Source organism: Gopherus flavomarginatus, chromosome 3, assembly GCF_025201925.1.
Source record: "Gopherus flavomarginatus isolate rGopFla2 chromosome 3, rGopFla2.mat.asm, whole genome shotgun sequence".
NCBI classification, from domain to species: Eukaryota; Metazoa; Chordata; order Testudines; family Testudinidae; genus Gopherus; species Gopherus flavomarginatus.
In genome coordinates this window covers 23,121,236-23,144,155 of record NC_066619.1, presented here as the reverse complement: position 1 = coordinate 23,144,155, position 22,920 = coordinate 23,121,236, and the positions used below count along the sequence as shown (strand labels likewise).

The window sequence follows — 22,920 nt, the reverse complement described above, 5'->3', positions numbered from 1 at the left end:
TTATCCCCTGTATTTAATTCACACTTAAATGTACAACTACCTAGCAACAGGCATGAAGAAAACTGTTCAGTGCTTAGAAAGATCAGTAGCAGCCTGCTCGCCTTTCATTATGTATCATGAGATGATAATTATGCAATGTTGATTAGAAATGTCAGCCAGGTTCTGAAAATAAGTTTTACCATTAAAGTCCCTCTGTTAATAATCAACTTAAGTGTCAGTTATTTTGATAAATTGATTTTCAGGAATGTAGTTGGCCTAAAGAATGTCAAGGTCATCAAGAATATATCCCAGGCTGTGTTACTTAGACTTAGAGATGTAATATGATATTCAGGCCAGCAAGTACTGTAGTATTGTTTTTTCTGTGTATGAACCCTAACCTGTCAGATTCCCCTTGTAAAATTGTGTCAAATTAATGTTTGCTATTTAGAAAAGTCATGTATCAAGAAAAGAAGCCGATATTCTGAATTGGGAATTTACTGCTAAGGGATTGTATGGGGAGATAATGCAGTTTCTGAGGCCTGCTTAGGTCCTTTTTGTACCATTCCCTCATATGGGACTTAAAGGTACCATGAAGAGGAGCAGGGATAATCCAGAGGAAGGGAGATCAGCAACTTCTGTTCTCCCTGTCTCATAAAACAAGACTAAGGGGACATTCAGTAAAATTAAATGGTGAGAAATTCAGCAGTGAGAGAAGGAAATACTTTTTTTTTTTTTTTTTTTTTTGCACATTATGGAATTAAGCTGTGGAACTCATTGCCTCGCTGTGTCATTAAGGCCAAGAACCTAACACGATTGAAAAAGGGATTGGCTGTTCATCTGGATACCAAGAATACCCAGTAGTTATAATGAATGACAACGGACATTCTGGAAGAAATACTAAATGTTGTGCTTCAGGGCATAAACCAATATCTAACTATTAGCGATCAGGATAGGGGAAAACTGTGCCACATCTGCCTATCACGGGGTTTTTGCATTTTCCTTACAAGATCTGGAACTGGCCACTAACAGAGATGGGATACGGGTTAGATAGACTTTGGGTCTGGTCCAGTGTCACAATGCTTCTTATGTCGAGGAACCTCTCTTACCCCCAGTAGCATGAAGAGTCCCTGCTCCCTCATTATTATTCTTTTATTTATGGACCAGGCTCCTGTGGTGGTAGGTGTCGGCCAAACACAGAACAAAGACAGTCCCTGCCCCAAGGAGCTTACATTGTAAGTATCAGACAAGAGACAATAGCTGGATACAGATGGATAAAAAGATGGGACAGAACAAGGAAACAAAGAAACAGTATTGGTCAGCATGATCGACTCTGGGCTCAGCACACCAGCAGCCTAACTGTTGTCAAGTTTTTATAGACATCACAGTCAATGAGAGTTCTGCACATCTGGCACATTCTGGGGTGGGAAGGAGTTTGAACAGGGCAGGGGAACAAGCTAATACAATAATCCAGAAGGGAAGATACGTTAGCTTTAGATTTACACAGTTTAGCTTGCAAAAAACCCACAAGTATTTGATTTAGGAGGATAGGACTCAAACCTGGAAGGTACTGAGCATTCTGACCCTGATCCGGCAAAGCATGTGCATAGATTTAAGCATCTGAGTAGTTTATTCCATTCTCTACCACTACCAGCTGGTTTCTTCACTGGTATGTGGCTATACTGCCTACAAGGAGATGGTGCTGTGAGTCTCGCCCTATCCTGAAGAGGAAAGGAGATGACTGTGCATTTGGAAAGCAGTCTGCATAGCTTGAAGCATCTGAACAGCCTCTCTGATGCACCTTTGAACTTTTTCCTCTTCATTTGTTTGTCTTGAAGATAAAACGTCACAGCAGTGTTTGTAGTGAAGTCTAATGAGGACCAGTGTTTGCATAACAAGACAAAGCTTCCCCTGCAGCCGTCCAAACTTCATTAAATTTAATTTATATTCTGGCTAATCTTGCAAAGTGTATAAAATGTGCAGCCAAAGTTTGTTTTTACATAGTATAGAATAATATATTGTTTGTTTTAAATGGTCAGTTGCAACAGATAGTTGTTTTAAATGCAACATAATGATATATTGTGGTGAACTCTGGGTCGCCGAGGGGATGCATTTGTGTCATTGACTTCCATTGCGTTAGCATTCTCCTGGGTCAATTATACATTTAAGGAGGAAAACAGAAGAGTGATTACTTCTTAGCTTACCAGACACTTCACTTCAGCACGTCTGCAAAACATTCTAGAGTCCATATCTCTAAAATCCACAAAAACCAGATTAAGTCACTTAATTTAAATTTAATTCCACAGGAGGTTGAATGACAGGTTACTTCTGGGTAAACTGTGCCGGCAGTCCACAAGCAATAGAAAAGATCACTCAGTCTCGGCCCTTAGTATCGCTGTAACAGAGGACTGTAAAGATTGTATCCATTAGTATGTATTCAGAAATGCTATCAAGAAACTTGGAGGCTTATTGTAGTTGTGCCATACAAAATAGAAGCAGAGAAATAACACCATATGTTTAAATGTGATTTCACACTAGCCTGTAAGAAACATGTTTTCCCTACACCCAGAACTTTCTCATGTAGTGAGCAGCTCAAGAAATTTTACACTATATAGAAGTGTTGATATTTAAGTGTCCCTGTTTCTAGAACATTCTAAGTGCCCTATTAATCTTTCTGTAGTTAAAATATCTCATTTATTTAATCGGTCATCTTTTCAGAGTTCTTTGAAATGTGGGAAATTAATTATAACAGTTAATCTTGTGTGTACGACTAGCTGAGATATAGGCCCTTCAGTCAGTTTACTTTAGAGTGACAGATGCTTGGAAATGCTCTATGGCATGTCATGAAAGTTATGATCATGGTTGTTTATATGTATAGCTCCAGAAGTATATCATGTGCTTTCCACACAAAGGCGTAAGTTGTCCATGATTTTCAAAAGGGACTAATGATTTTGAGTTGCTCAGTGTTTGGGTGCACAATGTTAGAGCCCTGATTTTCAGATGGTGAGTGCTTATCTCTTTCCAAAAATCAGACCCTTTTAAAGTATCTCAGGTAGAAGCCAAGAAGCTGAGGCACCAATAATCACTAGTCACTTTTGAAAATCTTGGCTAAGGACCCTGCCTTAGAACTGAGTGAATAAAGATCAAAAATACTCTTGCTTTACAAAATAGTAACAGGTCATTTTCAACAGGTATCTTCTCGTCCAAACTTCCATACTTTCCATGATTTTTTTTTTTGTAATTGAGACACTCTCCATAAACTTCCCCACTTCTCTCCAAACACTCACCTATTAAAAGCACAGTCATCCAGCCTAAATAAGAGACACAGAAAACCCTGACTGCGGCAGAGCAGAGGAACAGGATGCTCAGAGCTTTTAGGGGCCTAAGAACTTTGCTTTTCCACTTAGAGATCAGTATGCATCTAGGACGGAAAAAGGCCCTTCATTCTGAAGTTACCGTGCACCATTTGTGCTAGTATGGATCATTTCAATTCTCTCTCTATATCCGGGAATAGAACTCACCAGTTTATTAATCAGTTTTTTGAATTAATGGCTTTTTAAATTTATTTTTGAGATCGCTTCTCAAATAGAACTTTTAAACCCTTTTAAAAAGTTGTTTTTAAAGGCCATATCTCCTTTAAACAACATTTTTATTTTTATTTTATTTTATTTTATTCTATTTTTGTCTTGCAGGAAAAAATGCTGTAAGGGTTATAAATTTGTTCTTGGACAATGCATCCCCGAAGGTACGTGATTTCATTGTTCTTACCCGTCACATCCTTGTGTCATTAGCCATTTCTCATTTCTTCTGTTTTCTGTGCTGTTAATTTGGGAGAAAATACTGAGTTAACCACAGGCTTGGTTTTCCCTGGTGTGGGATTCATTACCAGAAATAGCAATACGATAAAATTCTGTGTCTTCAAAATATTTCAGCTAGGAAGCCAGGTCTTGGCTCTCCCTACATACATCTGGTTGTATAGATCTTGTGATATGAATTAGTGTACACACAGGGCCATATTCTGCCCTTGAATGTGTGTTGAGAGCCACTTCACCTAGGAGTGTTAGTCAGTGCAGTTAGGCCAGCAGCTAATTATTCCTTCCCTCCCAACAGCAGCAGTGCGGAGGCTGGGAGAGGATAGTGCCTCAGAGGGGTGTCTCCCCGGGGTACTCCTGGGGTGGTGCAGCTTAGAGATTGCCTCTTACACAGGGCTGTCCCTAAAGGCAATGAGAATTATTCTGCGTAGCTCATGCTGTGGTGAAAGGGAGTATTCTCTTACAGGCATTAGTGAGTGATGCTAAACCATATTTTGTAAATACAGGTTTTGAACCTCCTGAGTTCAAAGGTCTTTGAACATCTGGATCATCTTTTAGAAAAGAATGAGATGCATTTGCAAGTGAAGATGTAGCTCACAGACACAACACACAATGCTGCTGGATGACAGGCATGAATTTTAAGGGCCTGATCTGAAGCCCATTGACATCACCAGGAGTCTCTCTAGTGATTTCAGTAGGCTTTGGATTAGTCCCTAAAACAGGTATTCACAAAACTGCATCACGTAAGATGTCTCCTCCTCTCACTGACTTTCCTGATGCAGGATCAAGCCATATATGCAGACCTAAGACTGACTGCAAAGCTGTAAAATCCTCTTGCTGTAGGCATACTCTTTTTAAGCTGAAAATAAAAAGGCTGTGCTGGGTAACACATCAGTACAAGGACAATACCATACTGGGACCATGGAGTTGGTCAGTGAGGTTCCTTAGTACCAATGTGGACACAAGAACAAATGGATATAAACTGGACACTAGGAAGCTTAGACTTGTAATTAGACGAAGGTTTCTAACCATTAGAGGAGTGAAGTTCTGGAACAGCCTTCCAAGGGGAGTAATGGGGGCAAAAGACATATCTGGCTTTTAGACTAAGCTTGATAAGTTTGTAGAGGGGATGGTATGATGGGATAGCCTAATTTTGGCAATTAATTTGGCAATTGATCTTTGATTATCAGCAGGTAAGTATGTCCAGTGGTCTGTGAGGGATGTTAGATGGGATGGGATCTGAGTTACTGCAGAGAATTCTTTCCTGGATGCTGGCTGGTGAGTCTTGCCCACATGCTCAGGGTTTAACTGATTGCCATATTTGGGGTCAGGAAGGAATTTTCCTCCAGGGCAGATTAGCAGAGACCTTGGAGGTTTTTTGCCTTCCTCTGCAGCATGGGGCATGGGTCACTTGCTGGAGGATTCTCTGCAATCTGAGGGCTTCAATAACTCAGACATAGGTTAGGGGTTTGTTATTGAAATGAATGGGTGAGATTCTATGACCTGCATTGTGCAGGAGGTCAGACTAGATGATCATGGTCCCTTCTGACCTTAAAGTCTATGAGTCTATGAGATGTAAACATTTTGAAGGGAATAGAGGCAGGGTAATGTCGTTCTTGAGAAACTCGGTGAACTGCTTGTTCTTTGGCTTATACATTCTGGACAATAAGTTCCTCCCAGCTGTGGATCTTACTGCCATTTGCCCCTGGGTGAGTGAGCTATTTGTTGTCAGATAACGAAAAATAGTCACCTCCTAAAAATATTGATCCTTTGCTGTCAGTGTGGTGAGAAATTCAAAGTGCTCCGAGCACAAGACCCAGCATAGCTGCTGCAACGAGTGATGTTTGAATGAGATCAGTTCAACTTGGTCTGCTTATGTTCATGGCTTTTATTTTGGGCTTTGCCTTTGTGTTTGTGTAGGGAGCTCATGGCAGGACTGGTGAGCTACAGTGTGAGAGACTCAGACTGAGTAGAAGCATGGTGTTGGATTGAAGAATTTTTTGGTTTTGTAGAATATAGGAAGATGGAAACAGAGACCACAGAGAATGGAAAGAACTCAAACTCTCTGCAAATCCATCCTTTGGCTTTCTCCAGTAAAATATCCTGTGTCTATAGTGATTATTGACTAAGCATCACAGAGACTGTGGGAGAAGAAATGGGGTATGGATAACAAAAAAAGCCACAACAAAAGAGATTTGGTGCTTCTATTTTTGACCTATTCAGATTTAGGTGAACCTGAAAGTAGCTCTTAATTATGAGTCCATTGACTTTAGTTAAGTTCTCCCTGGGCTCTGGATCTTAACAAGCTTGGAGAATTTCTTTCTTTAAATGAACTTGTTTGCTGGCTGTGGTTTCTCTACCTCCAGCTCAGCCCTCTTTGTATCCTCCATTAGCCCCCTCTCAACCTGACCTGAGTTTCACCTTGAATTTCACAGACCAAAGGAACAGCGGAAACAGCCGAAACTGTCTGGGGCAATAGCGTAAAAACTAGAAACACTATGATTCAGAGAAACACTCTTTTAACTTACTCTGTTAAAATGTAACGGCTCCCCGCACATCATTCCATTGTAATCTTGGCAGTATGAGTGTGCTTGAAATGCATATCTCATCACAGGTACATAAGTATATTACAGAGTCTCAGGTTGTTAGTTTCCTTATTAAAGTATATCTTTGCCTTTTAGCCATTACTGGCAAATCACACCACCAAGAAAGCAATTGTAGTACCGTCTTCCTGTGCAACTTCCTGTGAGTACAAAGAAGGGCTTGGGAGCTCAGGCAGACTCTGCTCCATCTACTTTATTATGTCTTCAGCAGAAAGACCTGGTTCTCTTTCTGGGGCAGGTGTTTTTTAAATAGTCTCTCCTCCCTAAGGCAATGGCATTGTCATTGATCTTCAACCTCCTTCCTGTTGTTTCCATCCATTCTCCCTTCTCTGTTCTACCCTCTAAATCCCACATATCCAGATAGAAGGCAATGCAGTCCAGTGGTCTGTGCCTCAGCTTCCCCATCTATAGAATGGGGATAATGATATTTAGAAAAACAATTTGAGACTGAGTGCTGAGTACTATTTTTATTACTACAGTTGCCTCTCTGACATCTCCTTCTGCCCTACTTTCTCAAACCAAACTTGTCAAAAATAGAACATTTCATCTTTTCTCCAGAACTTCCTCTCTCACTGTCTTACTACTCGTGGTTGACAATTCCATTCTCTCTTCCTTCTCTGGGCTCAGCCTAAAGCAAAGTACACATGCTTGTAGCCTGGATCAAACATTCAGGGAGTATCCATGGTAGCTTTTACAAATGTGTTCACTACTGTGAGTTTCTTGGCAAAGATTAACTTGAGATAAGAGTCTAGTGTAGACAAATCGTGGTCAGATTCTCCTTCCTCAGTATCCCCATTACCAAAACTCTGCTTCCTCCTTTCGGGTCTCTTTCTTTATCACCTGTCCAGTCTTCAGTCCATCTACATGCTGCAGCTAGAATTATTTATGACCTTTTCTATGCATTCCCTCCAATACTGATAATATGAAGAGTGATTAACAAGATCAGACAGGACAATACTTGGGTTATCCTTATAGTACCAACCTGGCTGAGACAGATTTGGTATTCTTACCTGCTTCACCTATGCATCCAACCTGCGTTCAAGTTTTCAACCATCCTTTATCTCCTCTCCTAGGGTGCAGATCATGTGCTTCACCCCAACTGAGGGGGCTTCTGCATCAGAACATTGCTCCTAGAGGGGGCACAAAATTAGAATCCACCTGTTCAACAGGAGTACAACAAGTATTACTAAACAGCATAAGTATCAGAGGGGTAGCCGTGTTAGTCTGGATCTGTAAAAGCAGCAAAGAATCCTGTGGCACCTTATAGACTAACAGACGTCTTGGAGCATGAGCCTCCGCGGGCGAACACCCACTTCCTCTGAGGAAGTGGGTGTTCGCCCGCGGAGGCTCATGCTCCAAGACGTCTGTTAGTCTATAAGGTGCCACAGGATTCTTTGCTGCTTAAACAGCATAAGAGAGTCAACTAAAATTACCTTCAGAAATAGAAAAGGTTCAACCACTACTGTCACTGTGACAGTGTTGTGCCTGAATCTTCTTTGCCCTCAGTCATCTTGGATTACCTGCTGAACTTAAAGAAATCAGGTTATCAGTTATCTCTCTTAAGGTTTATCTGGCTGTAATATCAGCACTTCATCCCCCACTAAAAGGGTTTTCCATATTTGCTCACCCTATATCCTCAAGATTTATTAAGTGTTTAGGGAACCTCTCCCCCAGTTCAAGGATCCTACTCCTGCTTGGGATCTCAACCTGTACTTAAGTACCTCATGGGACCTTTGTTTGCCAGAGGTTGAACCTGCTCTTTGCTTCAGTTATCTATGAAGACGGCCTTTCTAGTAGACACCACATCAGCTCACAGTGTTGGGGAGACTGGGGCCTTGATGGCGGACCCTCCATTTATGGTATCTTTCAAGGATAAGATATCTTAATGGCCACCCTAAATTCTTACCTAAAGTGCTGTTGGATTTTCATTAACCAGGCCATTCATCTACCAGGCCATTCATCTACCAGTATTTTCCCCTAAACCACATATATCAGTATGAGACAGATGTTAGATTGGCATTAGCCTCTTATCTAGATAGGACCAAACAATTTTGGAAATCACCTTGACTCTTTGTCTCTATCATAGAGAGATCCAAGGAGTCCACAATCTTTACACAGAGATTTTCAAGAGGGATCTGTAGGTGTATCATTACTTGCAATAACACAGCTGGTGCTCTACTTTCCCCAAAGATAATAGCACACTCTGCCAGATCACAGGCACAGCTTTAGTCAAGAACATTCCAGCGTCTTAGAGACACAAAGCTGCTGCACAAGCCTCAGTGCACACTTTTTGTAAACACTATGCCTTGGTCCACAATGCCAGATCTGATGCGATGCTTGGTTGTGCTGTACTGTCTTCAGTCTTAGATTCAATTCTGAAGCTCCTTAAGGGTCCTTAAAGAGATGGGGGGTGGAGGGGAAATTAGCTATGGGAGTGAGCTTCACCATCATGGCTTCCTGAGACTCCAGACCTTCTTGATCCTAACTCTGACCACACCGGGCAAGAGCGAGGGACTCTGATGACATTGCCCCTCCTCTGGCTCCAGCTGAATACCGAATACCACCTGGGATGAAATGGGATTGGACTTTAACAACAATAAGCTCCGGCCCATTTCAACTAAATTCTTCTATTTTCCCCAAAAGAACAGGTGTTACTATCTTTGATACCCTCTAAGAGACTGTGAAACAAGGAGGGGGGGGGGGTTTCATGTGGGGATACTGCTCAGGAGGCATCTGAAGCGGAGCACCCGTAGGGACACTCTTTGAAGAAGAGGTTACTTACCTTGTGCAGTAACTGTGGTTCTTCAAGATGTGTGTCCCTACGGATGTTCCACTACCTGCCTCCTCCTCTCTGCTTTGGACTTCTTTATTGGACATTCAGGTAGAGAAGGAACTGAGCTCCGTTCACCCATGCAGCTCTATATACTTTGGTGTGCACCACGAGGTCGTATAGCACATGCATGGGCCGAACAGACACTGCCAACAGAAAATCTCCGATTAAGGGCTTGAGAGGCACATGCACACCAGAAGTGGAGCACTATAGGGACACACATCTTGAAGAACCGCTGTTACTGCACAAGGTGAGTAACCTCTTCTTCTCTTCAAACACAGCACTGAGTTGGTTTATAGTTAAAATAAAACAAATGTATTAACAAGAGGACATAGGTTAAATAATGCCAAGTACAAGGAATAAAGTTAGAAAGGGAAACCAGCAAATAAAAGTGAAAACACATCTAAAAGTCTACAACTAAATTTAATAAGGTACAGGCTTTGTTCAAGATGCCTTCTCTCACTGGTCTTCCTTCTTCTCAGCCATGGCTGACTTTACCTCAGTCAGGACCTTCCACAGCAGTACAAGATGCTGTCTTCCCTTGTCTTCCTAGGTGAAAGGTCTTTGCCTAAGCAGGTTTCTCATCTATATTCAGTATGCAGAGACTTCAACCCCTCCACTTGGCTGAAGGACCCATCTTTCTCTACTTGCAAGAGCTCTGTTCCCTTGTGTCTATCTAGTGATGGATGCCAAAGATGGCTTCCTTCTTTGCTTATGTCTTCTAAAGTTCAATGATGTCATTTCAAGAGGCAGGATGACCTCATTCTGTTTTCCCCTTTCTGTGAGCTTCCCATTACCCTGTATGTAAATAGGGTGTCCATTGTTTTGATTCCATCATACTTAATTGATATAGGAGACAGGTATATAGCTGTGACATTCCCACCTATCTGAGAGAGACCTCTTTCTCCTTTTGTTTAGACACAGACTGTAAAGACTAATGTCAATAGAAATCCATAATTCCTTACGTAGTGTTAACACATACATTTTACGATGGTGTTAATCACCAATGTGTCATTTGCTGGTCGGAGAAGCAAATACTCATTCCTTCCTCTAGGGCAGACCTGTTTACCAATTCCCCCTGACATGCCTGGCTTAAGCAAATTTTAGTCATCATTCCTGCTTATATCCATAACTGTTAATACACACCCCATATATACATCATGCAATAATATTAATGATCAGGGGGTTTCCAATGACATATTATGTGATACCTTTTAGATATAGATTATAAACATAGTGAATTGAGGCACACTGAATTGATCAGGCCTGCTGAAACACATTACCTGATATGCCACAACTCCCCTTCCTATTTCTCTGCCTCTCCCCTTTTAAGAAAGCTTCTCCCCTCCCCGCCTCCTGGTTCAAGCAGGGTTTTTCCAGAGGCTAGGAAACAAAGAAAGGGCTTTTGGAATAAAAGGATGAGCTTGAACTGACAAAGAGCCTTCCTTTGATTCAACGAGCGGGCATGGTCCCAACCCTTGCCTCAGGGTTGGAAAGACTTTGGCTTACTGGGACCCCATAGGACTGATGGGTGGCCTCTGGGTAAGCTTTTCCCATGTATATGGGAACTTTCAGTGATTTTTATGTTTTTTTTCTGTAATGTTTTTACTCTAAGAATAAAAGTATTTTGCTGTATGAAGACTAGCTGATAACTGGTGTACTCTGCTGTAGCTTCTGAAGAGAGGTTAACCACACGGACCACACACTGGTCAGACCTGCTGGGGAAATCATAGTGAGGTGCAGAGGGGCGACAAGCCTCAACCCCCTGGTCTGGAGGGAGAGAGGTGCAGTGCTCTGTCTGACAAAAGTGATGGTTGAGAGCCTGAAACCTTCAGAGGGTGCCCTCAAGAAAGCCCAGGAGCGGGGGCAAAGCACAGTTAAGTTTGAAACTGTGACAGAGTTTAACCTGCATTGCCATCTATCAGTAATTTGTTATGACATTTGATCTTTTGGAAAATTCAGCAATTCACAAGGTGGTTGCCAGTCACTAGTATGAGTCAGAATATTTCTTCAATCATTTTAAAAGTATAGTATACATGCAAAGAGTGTTGGAATGTTGGCAAAAGCATTTAGATTTTACTTAGATTTACATTTTCTTAAGTTGCAAGCGTTTGGGGGCAGGGACTGTCTTTTTGTTCAGTGTTTGTGCAGTGAGGTCCTGGACCATGATTTCAGCTCCATGGTGCCAAAATAATACAAGCAACAATTAAAAATAATAATTTTTTAAAAAGGTTAAAAACAAGGGACTGGCCCTTTTATAAACTCGGAATTAAACGTTTAGAAGTTTTTTTTAAATGATATAAAGCAATATTGTCATGAATTTTGATATAAATCTAAGGGCCTGCAACAGTGCTTATCCAGACTTGCTTTGGGCCCGGCCACTGTCTCAGTTTCCCCTTCTTCTCCAGATAATCAACCTTCTCACTGAGGGAATGTCTTTACTGCAGAGTTAACTTGTGTGATTGGCATCTGGGTCTAAGCACTCTTGTTAGCCTCGCCAGGGCGTTAATTCTGAATCATAGAATCACAGAATATCAGGGTTGGAAGGGACCTCAGGAGGTCATCTAGTCCAACCCCTTGCTCAAAGCAGGACCAATCCCCAGACAGATTCTAAAGCCCTACCTAAATCATTGTGTCCTCTCTGGTACTGCACTCACCTGTATATGTCACTCAGACTTCTGGGGGCATAGCCCATGGATCTTAGTGCTATGGTAAGATGAGCCACTCTGTAATTCTTTCCCAGTGAATTGTGGGAGAATTTGTTTATGGTTCTGAGCTTCGGGGGGTGGGAGGAAGAATTGTGGGAAGGTACTGGATGACTATCATCACTGGCATGATTTAGCCTGCACCCGCACTGCAAAGTGAATGGTTACAAGCCCGAATGAAAACTTCACGTAGGCTTCAGCCTATACCCCCAGAGGGCCAGCTGGCCCAGGTGGAAAAGCTCCACTACACTCTAGTAAGAGGGTAGGCATCAGATGCTAGTCTGTACATTTATATTATTAGAAATGATGATACTTTATTAACCATGTGCTTTTTGCTTAGGCAATTAGGGTTGGTTTGGTGCAGGTAATGTGTTTATTTTAACTAAGTTTTCTCTCTGAAGCATTTTCTCAATGTATTTGCAACAGAATTATCCGTAAGCTATTGTATAGTATATTACACAGCAGCTGTTGCTTCCGTCACTTGTGAATTTGGGGAGAGAAAAAAAAGCAAATTAGTCTTATGCAACTAGTATTTCCCAGAGAATAATTACTAATTCTGTGCAACCAAAGCAGCACATTAATTATTATTTTAGTATATTGTCGCACCTAGGAGCTTCATTTGTGTTAGGATCCCATAGTGCAAGGTGCTGGTACAAACACAAAGAAAGCGCCCCTTTCTTAAATTATTAGACCTGTAGAAAAGCTGTGATAAGGAATTATAATTCCCCAATAAAACATTAGTTACATTTTGTGATAATCTCACTTGTGTTTCTTCCATCTGCTGTGATAATGTAGCAGGACTTTGTTAATGAACAATAACATAAGCTGAGATAAAATATCAAATGATATGGTTGTCCTAAACACATGGGCCTGCAATCAATGTTTCCCTTAAGCAAACTTTTCTCTCTTTAGACTACGATGTGTGTGCAGAAGCTCCGTGTGAACAGCAATGCACAGATAACTTTGGACGTGTCCTTTGTACATGTTATCCTGGATACCGGTATGACCGGGAGAGACACAGGAACAGAGAGAAACCCTACTGCCTAGGTAGGTATGAAGAACATGTCACATTTATCTTTGGTTAAGGCTGTGTCCTGCTACAGGCAGAATTTTCAATTTTTTAGAAATTCTTCAAAGAAGAAGTTGAATGGTGCTAGACCCTTTCCTCTTAACTTGTGCGATTGGCACCTGAGTCTAAGCACCCTTGTTAGCCTTGCCAGGGCGTTACCATCCAGACTCTAAAGCCCTACCTTCCTTCATTCTTTTAGTATGAGAATGCTTTTAATTGATCTAAGTAAATAGCTGTATAAGTCCCCTCTCCCATGCAGTCTCTGAGCAGCATTCAAGGTCTTTGGCAATGAAACAGGGCAAGATTCTCGCATCAAACTGAAAACCAGAGAAATTATGTTAAATTATTAAAGCAAACCTCTGAGGTTCAGTTCAGATTGTAACTCCTAATTCAGGGATTTATACCTCTCCCAGATGACTCAAAAGCACTACCTTGCAGGGTGAGTATTCATGTGAACCAAGGTCTGCAGGATCAAGTTTTGATGCAAAGACCTGCCAAGTGGTGGTCATGTGTAAAGGGCCACGCATGTTAATAATTATAATACAGTTGATGTGAAGCTGTGGCCCAGGCCCCCTGAAGTTCTGTGTTTGCTTGACCATCCATTCAGAATCCCTTCTGATAATGGAACCCTTAAGGGAAATATCTTATTTGATCTCTGAACCTCTGTAACTTTTGGGGAATTCTCAATGTTTGTTCAACTTCAGATATCGATGAGTGCACCACAAGCAATGAGACTCTCTGCTCTCAAATCTGTGTCAACACCATAGGCAGTTACAGATGTGAATGTCATGAAGGCTATATCCAGGAAGATGATGGGAGGACTTGCACCAAAGGAGACAAAGGTATTACTAGTGTGCAGTAATATCCTGGGCCAAATGTAGCCTAAGAAAACTGACCCATCATAGAGAGGGAGCTGTGGAAATGTAATACAGCCAATGCCAAATTCAGGTGCCCTGGCATAACAGAATTGAATTTGGCCCATTGGCTGAAATTACTAAAAAGCAAGTGAATAATCCAAAAGCTGTACTGTGCTTCCATAGTCCTCTGTCCATGGTGCTCCTAGGGACAGTTACTGTCTAGAAAACCCCTATGGACGGCTCTGGCCTCCCATTGAACAGGGTCTCCACAGGGTTTTGGGACTAGCCACTCACTGTCTGTTCTGCAGGGGGACAAAATACACTGCCCTCTGGCTGATGGAATGTTTGGGAAGAAAACTCCTGTAGAAGAACCTCTTGGTGATTTCCTGTCCTTTAGCCATGGGAGGGGGCAACCAGGTATTGTCTCATGATGTGATCCATACAGAAGATATTTGTATCTCATTCGGTTAGCATGACCATACAGCAAATGTGAAAAATCAGGACAGGGGGTGGGGGGTAATAGGAGCTTATATAAAAAAAAGACCCAAAAATCAGGACTGTCCCTATAAAATTGGGACATCTGGGCACCCTACATTCGATGGACTTGAAATTGTGTTGATAAAAATATTTTTACATTCATGGCAAACTTAGGTTCTCATCAACTAGACCCCTATGTAATAATGTAAAAAATCTACCTGAGCATAAGTCTTTTACTACCCTTTAGATACTGTACTCTTGAGTTCATTCCCAGGGCAATTCCTGTGGCTTGTTCTGGAAGTACCTTTTCCCGGTAATTAGCATTAAATGAACTGTCATGTCTGCATGTGAGAGGAGTGCAAATGAAAAGCTAATATTTTGAAGCATGTGGAAAACATTCTCCCTGGAGGGGAAGAGTGAATGAATAACGAATCTTGCTCTTATTACTTAATTTAGGCCACTTTGTCTGAAACACATAAAACACTTGCAGCTAACATAATAATAATAAGCCAAATCCAATTTATAAAGGCATAACTAAGAATAGAATTTAGTCCAGTGTGAGATCTCACTTAGAAGGAAAATGAGCCAGATTCTGACCTCCAGAAAGCCAAAATCACTTAAGTGGATTTAGACTGTATTTACAGACCGAGGCCAATGACATTAGCAGATGGCCCAATGTTAGTACTTTTGAGCTTTCAGGCACACACCAAAATCCTACCTGGAGATTCAACTTATGTTTTAATAATCTAAATCAGTAGGCTAAATTCCATCTGTGACTAGAGCTCTTGAATTCCATGGCACTGAAGTTAATTGCATGGCACTGTTGCAACAGAGATCAGAATTTGTTCCAATAAATATAGAATGTTGAGCTTTTGGGTTTTGTTTTGTTTTATTTGAACATTGGTATTAAATATAAAAGTGTTTGCCATCATCCAATGCCTTTAAATTAATAAAGTTTGGGATAATTTAAGTTAACCACAGATATAAAAAGTTAGTAACAGAGGAAATAAAAGAAAAAACTGAAAATATCTTTTGATGAATGATAGGTTACAGTTGGTTCATCTGTTAATGACTGAAAGTACATTTTATATCACTGACTCTTCCAAACCCCAGCTGGACAATAGGCACAAACATTTTGTAATTTTTATTTGTCCCATTGAAAACATATATCTGGAGCATCCCAGTAATCTGTGATTGCTCTTTGTAGCTTTCAAACATTTCTAATTGTTCCATTTATAAAGATATCATTAACAAAACATGTGTGTGGTCACTAATACCCTTGCAGATATATTTATAATTAACATTTCCTCTGTAGTTCAAGCTTTCTGACAGAGGAATGTTCATAGCATTTAGGATTACTGACTGTTCAAAATATTCTAGGCATTTGTAAATGAACTTCAACTATCTTCAAACAGCAATTTGTAACACAATTTTCTTTTCACTATAATCCATGTCTCCTGTGTGGCGCAGGACACCACCTCTCAAACAGTTACCAGCAGCAGTTGGAGAGGCAGCATACGGATCTAAGGGCTACATTCTGCTCTGTTACACCACTGTAAATGTAGAACAATTTCACTGATTTCGGATTTAAATGAGAGCAGAATTTGGCCCTAGCTATTTTTTATTAAGCACGCTAGCCTGCTAAATACTGGCCAGAATGCACAACAGGAAGATTTTCAGCAGCTGACTTCTAGATCTATAAATTATGTGCCACCTTGTGGTAAATGTAAGTTCCTGCACCATTATAAAACAGCAACACATTTAAGTTGTAATAACCTTATATAGAACTACAGTAGAGTCACATTATATTGGTTGCTGGAACACTAGGCCAGGTTTTCTGATAATATTTTGTATGAGACAACATAAAAACAGACAAAAATTTGACATCTCACCATAATTCCAAATATAACATACCTTACACAGAGAGTTAATAATAACGTGTTTCCTCTGCAATGCCAGAAGAATTACACTCTTTGGCCCTATCCTACTAGCAGTGGATTGAATTAAATATGATGAAGATTTGTACATCAGGCACCAAAAGGGGCTGCATCTGTGCTGCTTCAGCAATCACTCTTCATATTACAGAGGCAATACAGTTACACACTCAAAAGAGGACAAACTAAATTTTCTCTGCAGTCTGAGTGCAGATAATACAACACAGATGATAAGCTAAACAATCTCTGTGCAAAGAATGCATTCAGGACAGCTCCCTGTAGAGATCTCCTCCTGGCAGTATCTCTCTCTCTTCCAGCATAAGCAAGATCATGACTTCCAGCATATGCTAAGGAAACATACTGCCTCTCCAAGCAGTTTTCTTATCAATAGCAGCTGCAGGGCTCACCAGTAAGGAGGTAAAAGGCTCTGGAGAAGGCCAACAAAACATCATGTGAGCTGGACTTAATTGTTTGTACTGTAGGAGGCCCTATAAGATGGGACAGGATCAAAGGGACTCTGTCAAGTTTTATACAATGAAACCATTTATTTAAACAACCCACTGAAGTGTTGGTGATCCCTGGGGTTGCCAAGATTTACTCTGCCTGAATTCAGTATCTGCACCAATGATGACTGCCTCAGAATCTCATTGCTTCCTTGACCAATGGGCATGACCCAGATTGATTCTGGTTCTATTCAGAAGTGGACGCATTCTAGATCTGATGTCTGGGATCACAAGGTAGTGATGGATGACTGTTTTCATGATCAGAACATCACCTCCCTTTGGTGTAAATCAGGGGAATCCTGGCTTGCACAAGTTGGGAAGCAGAAGCAGGGAGATATCTTATCCCTGTTCTCACCAGTGTGTTGGATTTTGTTTTAATGGTCCCAGAGACTAATGGATCCAACTAGATTCACACAATTCTCTGCAGCACGATCCTTACCAACTATTAGACCACCTCACTGGTAGCCTTAGTCAACTATTATAACCATATTTTGTTGATCACAGGCCTTTGCTCTACATCAGTTGTACTGATGAACTGGATTATATATTAGAACTAGGGGCGAATTCAGTGTTTCTTATACTCCACTCAATTCCACTGGTTCCATGGGATTGCATAGGATTTAAAGACAGCAGAGAAACCTGGCAGTTTTTTCTCTCTGACTGTTGTTGGTTTCAGCAACATTTCTCAACACAGTCCAGTCATCGGGAGCGGGGGCTGGAGGGAGGATGAACTCACTGGGATAAAATAAAAATTGAAAGGGACTTTGGTTTAATACTTGTTCCAAACCAACATTTTTACTGTAGTTTAAAAACAGACAAGCCTAATTATCTTTTTATTTTTAAAATGATGCATGCCTCTGCAATTCCTGTTTTTGACTAGAAATACTGGCACCAAAATATTCAGATTTTTAAAAAGATGTTGAAAAGTTGGGAGAAGGTGCAGAATTTGAGGTCTGGAAAAAAATGCCTTGCAGGGAAAGACTGAAAGAGCTCAGTCTGTTTAGCTGATCAAAAAGAAGATGAAAAGGTAACTTGATTTTTGTGTATAAGTACTTTCACAGGAAGAAAACTTTGGCTATTGAAAGGCTCTTTAATCTAGCAGAGAAAGGCATAGCAAGAACCATTGGCTGGACATTAAAGTCAGACGCATTTAAATGGGAAACAAGGCACAAATTTATAACCGTGCAATGGAACAAACTACCAAGAGAGGTGGTGGATTCTTCATCGTTTGATGCCTTCGGATTAAGACTAGGTGCCTTTCTCAAGTATATGCTTTAGCCAGACACAAGTTATTGGGCTGAGCACAGGGGGTAACTGGGTGAATTTTATGGCCTGTGTTATTCAGGTGGTCAGTCTAGATGATGTAATAATCCCTTCTGGTCTTAAATCTATGAATCTGTGGAGAATACGATGAGGGAAGCTGTTCTCCTGGTGTTACCATCTAGAAAGCACTAGAAAGCTCACAAAGAAGCCTGGTATTTCAAGCCAGAAAAAGGACTAAATAAAATTCAGAGGAGTATTTGAGGGATGTTCCAGTGCCCAATGCAATCAGTGAAAAGATTCCTATTGGCTACCGTGAGTGTTAGATGGGGCACTTGATAAGCATATGAGTGCTTAGATGCTTGTCTGAATCTCCTAATCTTTTGACTATTCATCGCTAATTCTGATACCCTTAATACTGATGATCAGTTAACTTTACCTCCTCTTTATCATCTTCCTCTTCGTGCTTTAGGACAATGAAGTACAGGTTCGGGGCACGTTTCTGATCTGACATGCCAAAAGCTGCTTGTTGCAGTGGATCCCAAAAGGCTTCCTGGATGTGGAGTCTGGTAGAATAATCCTACAGAAAAATCAATTGGCTGTGAAGCTGTATTAGTATCCTGGTGTATTACTACGGTTAAGATTCTGTCATGGGTATTTTCAGTAAAAGTCAGATACAGGTCGTGGGCAATAAACAAAAATTCACAGAAGCTCACAACCTGTCCCTGGTTCTGTAGTCCCAAGGCTGGCTGCAGCACTGCTCTGGCAGCCGCAGGGCAGACGGCTGGTCACCTTTCCAGCTGTTCCCCCCAGCTGCTGTTCTGATGGCCTGGGGGCTGGTTGCCAGCCAGCTGTTCTGGCATCCACTGCTCTAGCAGCCCCAATGCTGATCACTGGCCAGCTGTTGCAGTGGCCCCTGGGGTGACCTCTGGTCAGTTGTTTGGCAACCCAGAGGTGGCCACCTGTCAGCTGTTCTGGTAGCCACTGCTCCAGCCCTGGCCCAGGAAAAGTCATGGAGGTCCCAGAATGTCACAGAACCCCGTGACCTTTGTGACAGAATTGTATCCTTATGTATTACAGAAGAACATAGTGAAATTTGAACAAAGGGGAATGATGTGAATTTTTTTACATTGGACAAAGTAAATATATATATATATATATATAACCAAAAGTCAAGCCCTTAATACTGTACTAAAAGAAACCCTGTTTGTATTGTGACAGGGTCAAGCCAGATGGCTACAGGAGAGCGAAAAAAGGCAGATATATTAGCCCCAGGTTAAGTAGGTCCCCTTTCCCTGAGTAAGGTAACAGGGAAGGTTCCAGAACAATCAGGAGCTTGCTGGAAACAATTAAGGCAGGCTGATTAGAATACCTGCAGCCAATCAAGAAGCTGCTAGAATCAATCAAGGCACTCTAATCAGGGCACCTGGGTTTAAAAAGGAACTCACTTCAGTTTGTGGTGCACGTGTGAGGAGCTGGGAGCAGGAGCATCTGAGAGTGAGAGGGGTGTTGCTGGAGGATTGAGAAGTGCAAGTGTTATCAGACACCAGGAGGAAGATCCTGTGGTGAGGATAAAGAAGGTGTTTGGGGGAGGCCATGGAGAAGTAGCCCAGGGAGTTGTAGCTGTCATGCAGCTGTTACAGGAGGCACTATAAACAGCTGCAGTCCACAGGGCCCTGGGCTGGAACCCGGAGTAGAGGGCGGGCCCAGGTTCCCCCCAAACCTCCCAACTCCTGATCAGACACAAGAGGAGTTGACCCGGACTGTGGATTCTACCCGAGGGGAAGATCTCTGAGGTGAGCAAATCCGCCAATAAGTGCAGGACCCACCAAGGTAGAGAAGGAACTTTGTCACAGTATCTAGTGTTGCAGTTTTATTTTTCAAAAGCACATTTATGAAAACATGACCCAAACAATTATATTAAAGTTTGTTTTCAAATGGGCAAGTATAACACAATAGCTAAGTGTGCTGCTGCTGGTCCATTTAGGGGCAAACAGCCTACTATTGCTACTAGAGTTCCTCCTTTAACTCCAGTAGTAGAAGTCTGTACCACGATTCTGAAGGTCCAGAGTTTGAACCCTACTATTGGCTCTTGTGGCTGATCATTACGCAAGCCTGCATATGGGACAACTATTAAAACAATAATTGTTTTTTTGTGCTGCTAAAGTGATTAGCTCTGTGTGAGGCCAACAATAATAAGGTTGCAATGTCTATTCTCAGGGTTATTCTGCAGATGCCGCAACAGATTCATCCCTACATACCTAATGGTTATAGTGACCTTTTCTCTAACTTGGCTGTAAACTTTTACCACGAATCCCAATTCTCATCCCTGTTAGCTCTTGCAGCTCCATTGCACAGCAGAATAATCTGTGCTGATAAAGACCGATTGTGTGTAAATTGAATAAGACTGTCACGTGGCATGGGGGTTGAGTGTAATTCACAGTGTATGAAAAGTGGCCGTTGGAGGGGATTGTAAATCATTTCAGATCTATAGGGCTGGCCTAGTGTAAATGCACAGATGAAAGTACAAGTGTAAACATTTTCAGATATAAAAAAGGAAAAGGGCATTTAGGACTATTAACTGGAAACAGCTGCGTCTAAAATGTGGGCTGCCTCTGTGAAATTGCTCAGCCTTGCATTGTGATTCATAATTGAAAAGTTGGTAATGGCATGAGCCTCTCTTCCTTTCACACTATTGGGTAGTCTCAAAACTTCAAAGGCTGTTCTATGGCACAGTAGCTTTTGCAATTGCTGTATGCTTTTCTTTCCTTTGGGTTTTCTGCCCTTTTAAAATGTATTGGAAATTGTTTTAATTTTAGCCGGGCTTTCTGAGAAGGCTGACAACGTGGTGAAAGCAGGAACCTGTTGTGCCTCTTGTAAGGAATTTCACCAGATAAAGCAGACGGTTTTACAACTAAAGCAGAAGGTACAAACATTTTGTCAGTCCCATTGTTACGTTATACATTTTAATAATATAAATTAGAGACTAGAAACAGCTGCAGTTCTTCTTAGGGTCAGGCTTGACAAAGCCCTGGCTGGGATGATTTAGTTGGGGTTGGTACTGCTTTGAGCAGGGGGTGGGACTAGATGACCTACTGAGGTCCCTTCCAACCCTGATATTCTATGATTCCTTAGGGGGTAACTTTAAACATACCAGTGTTGATGAATCACAGCCACAGGAGGCTTGTGTTCATGAAATTGAGTGTAAAGTTTTAAAATCATGTGTGAATGGCAGCAATTGCTATTCAACTGACCTCATCGGAACAGATTGCTAATCATATCAAATTCAGTGGTAGCTTTGAGATATGGACAGATGCCCACTGTGGACTAGGATAAGACCATGAAATCCAGTTCCACTTACAAGGGTTTGAACCCAGCAGTGTTAACAAGCTGCATCATCTTTTCCCCTTTAATTCCTTCCAAATACACAACATTTAGGGCTTGAGCCTACACAGAACAGGTATAGCCAGTACAAATGTAGTTTTGTCAAAGTGGAAACTTTTGCAGGACCCGGGGCCAGCTCCAGGCACCAGTGGAGGAAGCACGTGCCTGGGGTGGCACATGCTAAGGGATGGCATTCCGTCCATTCTTGGGGCCGCACAGTCCAGGTTTTTTCTTTTTTTTCCCGCTTTGGCAGTTCGGGCAGCAGTTCGAGTGGCTTTTTTTCTTTTCTCTTCTTTTTTCGCTTGGGGTGGCAAAAATGGTAGAGCCGCCCCTGGCAGGAACATGTCAATTTCAACTACATTTTGGTGGAAGGAGGTCTAAGTGATTCATTTTGACTTTCTCCTTACATTTTGGTAATATTCATTTGGACTTTCCTGTTTAATTTTATTTCATTTCAACTTTTATATTCTAATCTAATTTTAATGTTTTTTATTTTGCAATCTGATGTTATTGAAACAATGTTTTAATGGTTTAGAAGGAAAAATTTTTAGGCATTTATGTTGTGTGGGAAAGTTGGAAATTTTTAGCTTTTCTTTCTGATTCGGAACTACACATTTTGAAATGTTGCCGTTTCCCACAGAACAGAAATTCCATTTTCCAACCATCTCTCGTTAGAAGTAATATTAATTTAATGAGAACAGCTTATAAAATAGCAATGCTGGCTGTAAACCAACAACGTTAAAAAAAAATGACAAGTCATTGTGTGCTACTATGTGCAACTATTTACAGTAAATATGGCTCTTTGAATGGGCTGGTTGCCCAGTTATTTGTTCCCAATTGAGAAACCTGGCATCAAATCCTGTACTAAGTATCCTGCTCTCAGATTTGATGGATATTGTAAACACTTAAGCTTGTGTGCTTATCTCCATTGGTAATTAAGTTTTGTCTATAGCAGGGGTAGGCAACGGCACATGAGCTGATTTTCAGTGGCACTCACACTGCCCGAGTCCTGGCCACTGGTCCAGGGGGCTTTGCATTTTAATTTAATTTTAAATGAAGCTTCTTAAACATTTGAAAAACCTTATTTACTTTACATACAACAATAGTTTAGTTATATATTAAAAGACTTATAGAAAGAGACCTTCTAAAACGTTAAAATGTATTACTGTCACACGAAACCTTAAATTAGAGTGAATAAATGAAGATTCAGCACACCACTTCTGAAAGTTTACAGACCTCTGGTCTATAGCAAAATATACTGGCTGATCAGGAGTGACTTTCTGAACTTAGAATTGTTTTACGAGAATAAGGCATGTATGCATGGAGGAAAAGATTAGCAAACAGAAAAGAAGGCCTTCTAACAGAGGCATGTACAAGAACTTTAATGCCTAGGCCCTGCCTATCTAGGTTGCCTTTATCTCATTACCCTGAGGGCATTCTGCACCAAAAAATTAAAAATTCTACACAAATATTTTGAAATTCTGCACATTTTTTTTGTCAAATGAGTGTG

At 41.2% G+C, this 22,920-nt stretch overlaps 1 protein-coding gene across 1 annotated transcript in view; it reads left to right on the top strand.

Annotated features, from left to right (window-relative positions):
• CCBE1 (collagen and calcium binding EGF domains 1) overlaps window positions 1-22,920 on the top strand; it is a 181,248-nt gene that overhangs the window by 144,549 nt on the left and 13,779 nt on the right. Inside the window, exons 3-6 of the mRNA XM_050944752.1 lie at window positions 3,669-3,721; window positions 12,839-12,973; window positions 13,700-13,837; window positions 20,846-20,952. Coding sequence (XP_050800709.1) covers window positions 3,669-3,721; window positions 12,839-12,973; window positions 13,700-13,837; window positions 20,846-20,952 — 433 coding nt within the window. The remainder of the gene's footprint in view (window positions 1-3,668; window positions 3,722-12,838; window positions 12,974-13,699; window positions 13,838-20,845; window positions 20,953-22,920) is intronic.